At 41.1% G+C, this 13,266-nt stretch overlaps 1 protein-coding gene across 1 annotated transcript; it reads left to right on the plus strand.

Annotated features, from left to right (window-relative positions):
* Positions 1 to 515: 515 nt before the first annotated feature.
* Positions 516 to 12,577, plus strand: b3gat1a (beta-1,3-glucuronyltransferase 1 (glucuronosyltransferase P) a; the record flags this gene model as incomplete). The annotated part of the gene is made up of 4 exons (XM_080542710.1): positions 516 to 636; positions 2,084 to 2,589; positions 10,686 to 10,982; positions 12,491 to 12,577. The coding sequence occupies exons 1-4, from the start codon at positions 525 to 527 to the stop codon at positions 12,575 to 12,577; spliced, it is 1,002 nt and encodes a 333-aa protein (XP_080398836.1). The 5' UTR covers positions 516 to 524.
* Positions 12,578 to 13,266: the final 689 nt, after the last annotated feature.

Genomic DNA, 13,266 nt, shown 5'->3' on the forward strand with positions numbered 1-13,266 from the left:
AACCAAGGAGTAAACATTACCGTCTACAGCCGCGAGAGGGCGCTCTGGGCTTGTGACAACTATATGCTGCTCTTGTCTGTCTTTTTGCCATTAACTATTGTCTTTTGAAATGTTTTATCTATTTACTTCTTATATTTGCTTTTATTTTCTTATGCTCCTCTTGCTGTATTTTTAAATAATGTATGTAAAGCACTTTGAATTGCCCCTGTTGTATGAAATGTGCCCTACAAATAAACTTGCCCTGCCTTGCCTTGCCTTGCCAAATTAAGCCTCTTGCCTGAAAGCATGTGCATAAATGGAGCATAAATGCGCCAGGACGATAAATAGCATTGACATGTGCTATTATGTTGTGCGAAAAGACTCCTGCGTTCTGAAGGCGTTGGGGTGTTAGATACCCGTTTGTACCCAACCACAACTTGTATGAATTGGTGACTGACTAACTTACTGACGGCCATAGCTAACATATTCTGTTGCTCCTCCTCTCATTCTGCAGGTAATGACGAGGCATACAACCAATCCTGGAGATGCCGAAGAGAAGAGACATTCTTGCCATCGTGTTGATAGTGTTACCGTGGACTCTGCTCATCACAGTTTGGCACCAAAGCGCAATCGCACCACTGCTTGCCATCCGCAAAGGTATATACTGTACTGTACTCCATTCTCTGTTGAAGGCTTTTATCATACAATTAAATGGCTTTTATCTTACATTGCATTATGTGGGCCTATGTAATAGGCTTTTCATTCATAAACATGTATTCATAACTAACAGTGTTATTCGATTTCTACAGTGTTCAACTTGGGCGTAGTCACTGATTGATTTGTTTCACAGGCCACTATTTACATGGTGCTTGAAAATGACATGGTAAACTAACTAATTAAGTACTAATAAGTAACTACATGGTTATTACTTGTGTTTGGTTCAAGATCACCCCAAATTAATACTGAGCACACATACAGTAACCTACATAATATTACATGGCACAGTACATGACAATGGTCTTCCACAGCACCATTCATCTCCAGTTATCGGCCAGATTGTGATTATAGTCAAGAGTCATTTGAATGTGCATGGCCTATCCATAGCTCTGTTTGAGTAGGTGCTGCTGCCTGATCTCACAAGTAGAGCTACAGTAAATTACGCTTTGGTCTCCAGCAACTAAGTACATCTATTTAGCAGTTCAACAGTAGAACAGAAATGATCACCCTCTGGACATGACCAGACAAGCTTTATTGAATTGACATAGTGCATATGTGTGTAGGATCCATCCACACAATGTACACAAGCCTTCATTCAATCGTTAACACACTCTCACATGAAGAGTAATCTTAGCATAAACGTAACCTCCAGAGACCATAAACCAACAGTGTGAAATGTCAAGTATGCTGCATAGTTAAGAAAACCAAATTAGGGTGACAGTAAATCAATAGCTTTTCTTTGCAACCTTGCTTTTGCCTATGAGATAAAAGGTAGCCAACTGCTGGGACTGAGAAATAGGCTAACACAATAATCTGCAGGCATCTGTTATAAAAGGAGCTACGGATTTTAGCCGAATGTTTTCTAGCAAGCTTTGATGAACATCTGGCCATCAGGAGATTGTGTTAATCTGTGTGGTGCAAAAAAATATCCTTTTTATGTCTGAATTGAAAACCTCGCTATACCGTAGCTCAACAGATAGAGATTGCCATTAGCTGTGGCACAATGAGGGAAATTAACAACCTTAATGATCCCATAATGATATCCCATCTGTCATACAGGGCTATAGGGGGCACCTATCCTGACTACTACTACTACTGGGATACACTCTGGTTCTCCTGCAACTGTTGTTGCATCTAAAATGAGCATAGGGACAGCAAAGGGAGACCCCTGTCCATTGTAGCTGTGTTGTCCACTCACGGTCCCTGCTTTCACTTTTTTCAGCCTGTCACCACCTAGTAAAAGAGATCTTTATCATACCAGGGAGGCTTGCAGTCCATCGGCACCGACTCTCAGGTACTTGGCTCTTGGATTGCGTCACCTGACAGAATACATTGGGCAGCCCCGGGGTGTGCTAATGCCTTACCCGTCTTCCTGTCCCCCCTGCAGATGATGGAGCAGATGGGAGGAGTCCGGCCGGCCAGGGTGACTCCAAGGAGTACTGCTCCTCTGACAAGGACATAGTGGAGGTGGTGAGGACCGAGTACGTCTACACTCGGCCCCCGCCCTGGTCCGACGTGCTGCCCACTATCCACATCATCACTCCCACCTACAGCCGGCCAGTTCAGAAAGCGGAGCTGACCCGACTGGCCAACACCTTCCTCCACGTGCCCAACCTGCACTGGATCCTGGTGGAGGACTCCCAGAGGAGGACCCCCCTGGTCACCGGCCTGCTCCGGGACACGGGTCTCAACTACACCCACCTCAATGTGGAGACGCCCCGGAACTACAAGCTCCGAGGGGACACGAGAGATCCCAGGATACCCCGGGGCACCATGCAGAGGAATTTGGCCCTGCGCTGGCTCAGAGAGACCTTCAACACCAACAGCAGCCAGGCAGGAATCTTGTACTTCGCTGATGATGACAATACTTACAGCCTGGAGCTGTTTGAGGAGGTTCGTGCTGGGGCATGCTGTCATCAGATGACCATTTACATCACTAGCAACACGGCTTGGTCTACAGTGGCAGTACATAAGTTATAGCATAACATCATCCTATATGTACCTATTTTTATAATGTTGTGTAGCACCTAGGGCACAATAAGTAATGTGAAAAAATTAGGACACCCCATGAAATATTACGTTTTCTTTTTTTTAAGAAATTTCATACAGACATATCAATATCTTTCTTCAAACAATATCTATAGATTAAGGTGATGCATTTGAACCAAAAACAAAATGGTTTGAAAATGTAACTTTATTATCATTTATTTAATAAAACATTTCCAAAGATGCCAATTCCTACTGACGAAAAATGTAGGACACCATATGCCCTAATAGCTGGTATTGCCCCATTTGGCTGACATAACCTTAATCAGACGTTTCCTATAACTGTCTACCAGACTCTGACTCTCTCATCGACTAGGTCTAGGAGAACATTTTTCTCACTCCATGCAATAATTATTTCAGCTGTGTGATGTTTGAGGGATGTCTGGCATGCACAGCCTGTTTCAAATCAACCCACATAATCTCAATAGGATTAAGATCCGGCCTTTGATTTGGCCATTCCAGAACTCTCCTTTTCTTTCTTTTGAGCCATTCCCTGGTGGATTTACTAGAATGTTTTGTACCATTGTCATGTTGCATGGTCCACATCCACTTCAACTTACATTTTTGGACAGATGATCCCATGTTTTCCTCAAGCACCCTCTGATACAATTAATAATTCATAGTGGTGGTCAGCAAAGCAGCCCCAAGTCATGACATTTCCACCACCATGCTTCACATTTGGTATGAGGTACTTGTGCTCAAATGCTGTCTTTGGTTTGCGCTAAACATGTCCTCTGTTACTGTGCCCAAATAATTCAACTTTGGATTCATCTGTCCAAAGCACATTGTTCCAGAAGTCCTGGTAGTTGTCTAGGTGTTCTTGTTTTAAATGTTGTCCACTTGTGGATTATTTTCCATAGAGTGGAGTGGCTGATTTCTAATTGTTTGGAGTAGGGATGCATCGAAAGTTCGGCCTCCGAAATTATTCAGCTGAAAATAGCAAAAAAAACATATTCTGTGTTTGGTCGAATGTGTGAAAAGACTGAATACAATAAATTTCTTTCATGACACGATCAAACAGTGCAAGCAACCCATGCTGTTCTGTGAATGAAACGAGCATTGAGTGATGACTGCCTACTGCCAAGTCATATAAATACAGCAAACATGTTGGCAGTTCGGCATCTGATCTCTGCACGACAATGAGGCTTCGTTTTTGTTTTCGCAACATCAAAATAAAAGCGCGAGCTAAGCAATCACTGGAAACTGATGGGATCATAGTATTATGTGACAGCTGCTGGTGAAAGCGTTAACAAGCTGATGAAAATCAATGATACATCGCTAGTCAACTAACACAGCTTTTTTTGTGAGTCTGCTAACAATGTAAAGTAGTGTTATAGTTAACTAGGTAGCAGTGGGGATTACTCACCGAATCCATTGCGTAGCAGTATTTTGGCTTGAATAGCGAGTCTGTGATGTGATTTTCAACAACGTTGAAATGTATGTCACATTTTTATTGGTGACTTTCACCAGCCACTGTCACAATTTTTACATCTTTCATGAAATGAGGAAATAGTAACAGAAAGTATACCATTTCAAACACGTCATTTTGATAATTATTATTTTACATTTTACAAGAATAAGCATACAAGCATGAATAAAAAGCTACATTTATTTAATTTATGCAATGGCAGATATTAAATTGCTTAGCGACCAGTTGTTGCTTGCTGAAGCAAGCCCACTTATAAGTAATAGGAAGAACACTAGTTGGACTTGCTGAAGCAAAAGCAATCTGCTTCATCTCAGTCTTGACAATCAGGTACACCTATGGTTTGTCCTAGGAATAGTAGAACAGCAAAAGTAATGCATAGTTGTGTTACCAACAGCAGTCCAATACATTCAATAATGCCAGGAGAAGGTTTGGACCTGTAGCCAGAGTCTCAGGCCACCATCCATTTTGACTGAGGACATGTTGGACGCATTACCTGGATGGATGCTGCTGGATCCCTAGAGCATCAACCTTAGGTCTTGTTAGTGTGATAGGGAACATTGTAAATGCTGACTTCCATATCGATGGGCCTGTCATTACATGTCCCTGGGAATCAGGCACACTGCACTCCCAGCCCTCCATCAACTCCAGGCTCCAGGCCTCTTAATGGGGTGGAGTAACAAGCTTTAGGACTGGGCTGTCTCAACACTGACCAATAGATGGAGTGAGTGAAGACTTCAGTGCTCCAACCCTACCTGACAGAGCAGTAAATATCCCCCACTCTCATCGACCTGCTAACAGGTGTACTGTAAGTCACAACGTGGACAGGAGGCGAAAATACCTTCAAATGCAGAGGTTCACGGTAGACATCCAATTCAAATGATTAGACTGGAGATAACTTGTCTTTTGAGTATGGTAATCTAGACTTCAATTTACTTGAATGATGTTTGCTCTGATTGACTTGTAATGCAAAATACCAAAATGTGCAATTATATCACCTAAAATGTCATGTAGTCTTGCCCACTGTGATCAATAACAGGCGTACTTGCTGCTTAATTACACTAGAATGGTTACAAACACAGGGCTGAATGAAATACAAAACATGACCAACCTGGTATTGCTTTCAGTACATATAAATACTCACATCCAGCTTTTAAGTTCAAAACAAACAGGAGGACAATTCTGTGTAGAAATACATGGGGAGAGGCTCTGCTCTATAGTGAAAATTCAAATGGCTCATGAAAGATGCATCTCCCACAGTTAAACTACATTCCTGTGAAGGGGTGCATTCATTATTAAGCTTTCCCCCTCAAAACATGCTCATGTTGCCTTTCCAAACCATGCTGTGAATCAGCTCGCTTAAAATAGAATCATCATCACTGTCGAATAGGTACAGTATATACAGTACAGTAAACAATTATAAATACATTAAACCAAAACGTTACAAGCTGTTACAACGTTACAAGCATTATCTTCCGAGAAAGACTGTAGGCAATATGCCAGGCCATAGAATCATCCTATAATAGTCCCTACTGTATTTCTGATGATAATTTGGAGCACTGTGAAAATTCCCATCTCACCCTTCCATGCGTTCCAAATTGATTCATGTGCCTGGATGTCTGTCTTCTCACATTAGAGTTTGGGATTAGTTACCAGTTTTCAAATGGACATAAATCATGTTACCCATGGAAGAGGGTAACACACACAGGCACACAGGCACACACAGTTAGTCCTCTTCACCCCGTTGAGGGGCATAGGGCGTCCACCAGAGCTCTCCATCTCACTCTCTTTTGGGCCTGGGCCTTTGTTTCTTGCCAGCTCACCCCGATGTTCTTCAGGTCTTGGAGGCACACACAAAGCTTGTTAAATGGGACTATCCTGCACAGATATGTTTCCAAACCCACGGTTCCCCGTAAACCCCTGGCCCAGTCCATCCTGCTCACACGCCTCCTCTCTGATCCCTTGACCTGATAGTTGATAATCTGATAATGTAGTACATGGGCTCAGACACTGGAGCCTGTTTCCAGTGCCACTAACCCCACCACACACACTCCCAGCAACACCCTCATTTAAAAAGCACTTCCACAAAAGTACACAAGCAATATTATTTCTGCTGCATTTACTGAGCATGAATGACTTTGCCATTACAGTCCCCCCACCTACCCCCTCTCATTAGAAAATGTGACATGGTCTGATGAAAAGGTCCACAAGTAGGGGACCTAGTAAGGGGGGCTAGCCTAGTAAACACTGACCCAGCATACCATGTACATACCAGTTAACAAACTAACACGTTTGGCTATGGCATGTAACTTACTACTTAGTTAACAAACTAACACGTTTGACTATGCCATGGCATGTAACTCTCTACATAGTTAACAAACTAACACGTTTGGCTATGCCATGGCATGTAACTCTCTACATAGTTAACAAACTAACACGTTTGGCTATGCCATGGCATGTAACTCTCTACATAGTTAACAAACTAACACGTTTGGCTATGCCATGGCATGTAACTCTCCAGTTAACAAACTAACACGTTTGGCTATGCCATGGCATGTAACTCACTACATAGTTAACAAGCAAACCCGTTTAGCTATGGCATGTAACTCACTGTCGGTGTGTCGCAACACACATACAAACGTTTACATACACACAGCTTAGTAAACAATGCATGTAACTCACTTGCCCCAAAACAATGCAGAAGGTGTATTGACAGACCACAGTCCTGTGAATAGTATGTTGATCGACAAAACTTTCTCTGTGGATAAAGTCCTTGATGTCAGTGTCGGTCTTGTCAACAAACAGACAAGCGCACATGGCTATTTATGAAGTTTTGGGTTGGGAGTACCGAAGGGGACACGCCCTCTCAAAAATATGAATACTACCCCGACCCAAGTTTGCTAACAAACTGTAGGTTTTTAGTGAATGCAAAACTGTTGGTTATAATATTGAGTGGGTTCTTCATCGTATATATGCCGAAAACTATTATTTATTTTTTTTACAACAAGACTTGTTTTACTCAATTGCATCCCGGGTTCCACTGATACAGCATAATAAACAATGTAGTTTGTTGGTTCATATTTTCACTATTGCATGTAACGAAAATGTCAACATATTTTAATACATCTAATATTCAACGTGTGGCCTTCTGTCCATTCCGGAGTATAGACTGAAGACAAAAGTGGACTGTGCCTTTGCCCCTAGACACTATTTTAAATCTCTTCTTAAAACTATTTCATAGACTAGCCTTTAATTGATTGCCCCTACAGTATTATTTTCTTTATTATTTAGTATTATGTGTTGTGTTTTACTGTTTACTATTTTCGTTTTTGATGCTGGCCTTATTATTTTCAATGTGTTAGTTATTAGTAATAGCTGTTTGTCTGTAACACTGTTACAATACCGGCAGCATGTCTTTTTTGTTTGTTTATCAAACAACAGTTAAGACTAACTCTCTCCATCTTATCAAACAACAGTAAAGACTAACTCTCTCCATCTTCCCTTGTCAAACAACAGTAAAGACTAACTCTCTCCATCTTCCCTTGTCAAACAACAGTAAAGACTAACTCTCTCCATCTTATCAAACAACAGTAAAGACTAACTCTCTCAATCTTCCCTTGTCAAACAACAGTAAAGACTAACTCGCTCCATCTTATCAAACAACAGTAAAGACTAACTCTCTCCATCTTATCAAACAACAGTAAAGACTAACTCTCTCCATCTTCCCTTGTCAAACAACAGTAAAGACTAACTCTCTCCATCTTATCAAACAACAGTAAAGACTAACTCTCTCCATCTTATCAAACAACAGTAAAGACTAACTCTCTCCATCTTCCCTTGTCAAACAACAGTAAAGACTAACTCTCTCCATCTTCCCTTGTCAAACAACAGTAAAGACTAACTCTCTCCATCTTATCAAACAACAGTAAAGACTAACTCTCTCAATCTTCCCTTGTCAAACAACAGTAAAGACTAACTCGCTCCATCTTATCAAACAACAGTAAAGACTAACTCTCTCCATCTTATCAAACAACAGTAAAGACTAACTCTCTCCATCTTCCCTTGTCAAACAACAGTAAAGACTAACTCTCTCCATCTTATCAAACAACAGTAAAGACTAACTCTCTCCATCTTCCCTTGTCAAACAACAGTAAAGACTAACTCTCTCCATCTTCCCTTGTCAAACAACAGTAAAGACTAACTCTCTCCATCTTCCCTTGTCAAACAACAGTAAAGACTAACTCTCTCCATCTTATCAAACAACAGTAAAGACTAACTCTCTCCATCTTATCAAACAACAGTAAAGACTAACTCTCTCCATCTTCCCTTGTCAAACAACAGTAAAGACTAACTCTCTCCATCTTCCCTTGTCAAACAACAGTAAAGACTAACTCTCTCCATCTTATCAAACAACAGTAAAGACTAACTCTCTCCATCTTATCAAACAACACAGTAAAGACTAACTCTCTCCATCTTCCCTTGTCAAACAACAGTAAAGACTAACTCTCTCCATCTTATCAAACAACAGTAAAGACTAACTCTCTCCATCTTATCAAACAACAGTAAAGACTAACTCTCTCCATCTTCCCTTGTCAAACAACAGTAAAGACTAACTTTCTCCATCTTATCAAACAACAGTAAAGACTAACTCTCTCCATCTTCCCTTGTCAAACAACAGTAAAGACTAACTCTCTCCATCTTCCCTTGTCAAACAACAGTAAAGACTAACTCTCTCCATCTTATCAAACAACAGTAAAGACTAACTCTCTCCATCTTCCCTTGTCAAACAACAGTAAAGACTAACTCTCTCAATCTTCCCTTGTCAAACAACAGTAAAGACTAACGCTCTCCATCTTATCAAACAACACAGTAAAGACTAACTCTCTCCATCTTATCAAAGAACAGTAAAGACTAACTCTCTCCATCTTATCAAACAACAGTAAAGACTAACTCTCTCCATCTTCCCTTGTCAAACAACAGTAAAGACTAACTCTCTCCATCTTCCCTTGTCAAACAACAGTAAAGACTAACTCTCTCCATCTTATCAAACAACAGTAAAGACTAACTCTCTCCATCTTATCAAACAACAGTAAAGACTAACTCTCTCCATCTTCCCTTGTCAAACAACAGTAAAGACTAACTCTCTCCATCTTCCCTTGTCAAACAACAGTAAAGACTAACTCTCTCCATCTTATCAAACAACAGTAAAGACTAACTCTCTCCATCTTCCCTTGTCAAACAACAGTAAAGACTAACTTTCTCCATCTTATCAAACAACACAGTAAAGACTAACTCTCTCCATCTTCCCTTGTCAAACAACAGTAAAGACTAACTCTCTCCATCTTATCAAACAACAGTAAAGACTAACTCTCTCCATCTTCCCTTGTCAAACAACAGTAAAGACTAACTTTCTCCATCTTATCAAACAACAGTAAAGACTAACTCTCTCAATCTTCCCTTGTCAAACAACAGTAAAGACTAACTCTCTCCATCTTCCCTTGTCAAACAACAGTAAAGACTAACTCTCTCCATCTTCCCTTGTCAAACAACAGTAAAGACTAACTCTCTCCATCTTATCAAACAACAGTAAAGACTAACTCTCTCCATCTTCCCTTGTCAAACAACAGTAAAGACTAACTCTCTCCATCTTCCCTTGTCAAACAACAGTAAAGACTAACTCTCTCCATCTTCCCTTGTCAAACAACAGTAAAGACTAACTCTCTCCATCTTCCCTTGTCAAACAACAGTAAAGACTAACTCTCTCCATCTTCCCTTGTCAAACAACAGTAAAGACTAACTCTCTCCATCTTATCAAAGAACAGTAAAGACTAACTCTCTCCATCTTCCCTTGTCAAACAACAGTAAAGACCAACTCTCTCCATCTTCCCTTGTCAAACAACAGTAAAGACTAACTCTCTCAATCTTCCCTTGTCAAACAACAGTAAAGACTAACTCTCTCCATCTTATCAAACAACAGTAAAGACTAACTCTCTCCATCTTCCCTTGTCAAACAACAGTAAAGACTAACTCTCTCCATCTTATCAAACAACAGTAAAGACTAACTCTCTCCATCTTCCCTTGTCAAACAACAGTAAAGACTAACTCTCTCCATCTTATCAAACAACAGTAAAGACTAACTCTCTCCATCTTCCCTTGTCAAACAACAGTAAAGACTAACTCTCTCCATCTTCCCTTGTCAAACAACAGTAAAGACTAACTCTCTCCATCTTCCCTTGTCAAACAACAGTAAAGACTAACTCTCTCCATCTTCCCTTGTCAAACAACAGTAAAGACTAACTCTCTCCATCTTATCAAACAACAGTAAAGACTAACTCTCTCCATCTTATCAAACAACACAGTAAAGACTAACTCTCTCCATCTTATCAAAGAACACAGTAAAGACTAACTCTCTCCATCTTATCAAACAACACAGTAAAGACTAACTCTCTCCATCTTATCAAACAACACAGTAAAGACTAACTCTCTCCATCTTCCCCTCCTCTATGTTCCCTCCCAGATGAGGTCAACCAGGAAGGTGTCTGTGTGGCCTGTGGCCTTTGTTGGAGGACTGCGCTATGAGTCCCCTAAGGTCAACGCCGCCGGGAAGGTATATGGCTGGAAGACAGTTTTTGACCCTCATAGGCCCTTCGCTATTGACATGGCAGGGTTTGCCATCAACCTGCGGCTCATCCTCTTCAAGCCCCAGGCCTACTTCAAACTGCGGGGAGTGAAGGGGGGCTATCAGGAGAGCAGCCTGCTCCGAGAGCTGGTCACCCTCAATGACCTGGAGCCCAAAGCAGCAAATTGCACTAAGGTAATGCCGAGTAGACTGGTCACTCCTACCAAAGGCATTTTGCATTGCGTAGTTTGTCATTTAACACCAGAATTATGCTCAAGTCAGCATATTAGAATGTTATTGTGTGTTATTCTCTTTTTTGAGTGTGGACCAGTAAGACTTATTGAGTGTGGACCAGTAAGACCTATTTCAACAGTCGACAGGTGTGCTTCTTTTAATCAACACACATGTTGTTCTGTGTGCAGTGATCTCAACAACTCTAATTTCAGTCAGAAAAAAAAATGAAATGGATTCTCTGTTGATCCTCTGATGGATCAAACTTTAGTTCAATTGCCTCTGCAAGTTCACCCTCAGCAGCACTCCAAAGATATACTGTACCACCAGATGCTGGAATGTTCAGTGCATCGATTAGGTAACTGACAGGCTCCATCTCCACACACAGATGAGTTATAAAAGCTTCATGGCAGAGAGTGATTGTCTATGTCTACTCTGTTTCCAGTATGTTCCCTGGCTCTGGTCTCTAAGCTGCTAAGCCTCTCGCTGGGCACAGAGAAGTCAGCCAGAGGCCTGAGCTCACCAGCATACACACATATACACACATATACACACATTATTCACTCTGATTATATGTCTTCCAGCACAGGATTCCTGGAGGAGAGTAGATGGGGGGGGGGGGGGCTCCAGCACAGACAACCATGAGGAGGGGCGGGGGCAGGATACTCCATGCTTATAATCTACCTCTTCAGACACAAGTGTGACTATTAACCTCCTCTACACCTGGGTAAAGTGGGATTGGGCTCCGGGCGCATCTCAAAACACATCACATACATATGGCTCGATTGGAGCCATACGACATACACAGGTCTATGTGTACAAGATATGAGAATTCGTTTTTTTAGCTAATATGATTACATATTGAATGGGTTTCAATGCAAGACACCCTGTTGTTGTTGTTTCGATCAATGGACTTTTAACACGCAACAGGTCTGAACAAAGAAAATCTTTTCCCCCATAAATCCCATATAATGTTTTTTTTTGTGATCAACTTTTTTTTTTTTTAAACAACTCGACAACAAGACAGGTACATTATAAACAATAACGACACATACAACACGGCACAATAAAATAAAACAAGAACCAAAAATAAACCACAACAAAATTAAAATGACGACCTCCCACCCCCCCACCCCCCCACACGGGATCCAGGCTATTCCTGGCTAATCCCATATAATGTTGAACAGAAGAACTGACACGCTCACTTGAGCAGCTCTTTACAGATAGGTGCCCTATTGTACCATTTTGTACTGCTGTTGTTGCTATATTTGGTAGTAGATACTCAGAAGATCATCACCACAACCCACACGGAAAGGGAGGGTGGAGAAGTGTGTGTGAGTGCTGTCACTGATGTCTTTAAAGGGAGGGTGGAGAAGTGTGTGTGAGTGCTGTCACTGATGTCTTTAAAGGGAGGGTGGAGAAGTGTGTGTGAGTGCTGTCACTGATGTCTTTTCATTGTTGTTTCTCTGCAGATTCTCGTTTGGCACACTAGGACAGAAAAACCTGTCCTTGTTAATGAGGGGAAAAAAGGATTCACAGACCCCAACGTGGAGATTTGACATTGTCTCCTCAGACAAAGGTAAAAGACAGAAAGTTAGTCATGCTTTATTTTATGGTCTCCAAGTTCTCTGGTATTTACAAGAAACGACATGGTTACAGCTGTATCTATTACCTAAGAATTGCTTATTGTTATTCGGGGAGTCATTATAACAAATAGGCCTACCAGACAGCAACAATTGCTACCTAGAAGACTGTGTCCAGTACCAACTGTAACAAAGTAATTTCATTGTAAATTATATAACAAAGATGGTATTCATCCAACAGGCTGGTATTTACCAAAAAGCTGTCTTGAATAGGCTACACATATTTTTGGATGTGAGATATGATTTTAAAGACTTTGTGCTGAAAAGGTCATTCATTCAACGATTTTATTGTAACTGATTAATCTGTACTGCAAATGAACTTGATCAAACATGTGTGCAGTTTCTCAGCATGACCTCGCTCTCTGTTCCAGGTGGTTGGCCTTGGACCCTGAGAGGAAAAAGACTGTCTCTCCCACAGTGCAAACAGCGCTCATCCTCATGACTGAAACTAAACACTTTTAACATTGGGATTCAAACAGTACAAATGTATCATATTAAAGCACAGATTAGTACAAAATGGCAATATTTATCAGGTTCATGTGTTGCCAACAGCAACACGAAGCAGACTGTGAGAGCAGCCACAAGGAATCAATGAGGATCCATGC

This window comes from Nansenia antarctica (assembly GCF_963989245.1).
Source record: "Nansenia antarctica genome assembly, chromosome: 12".
Taxonomy (NCBI): Eukaryota; Metazoa; Chordata; class Actinopteri; order Argentiniformes; family Microstomatidae; genus Nansenia; species Nansenia antarctica.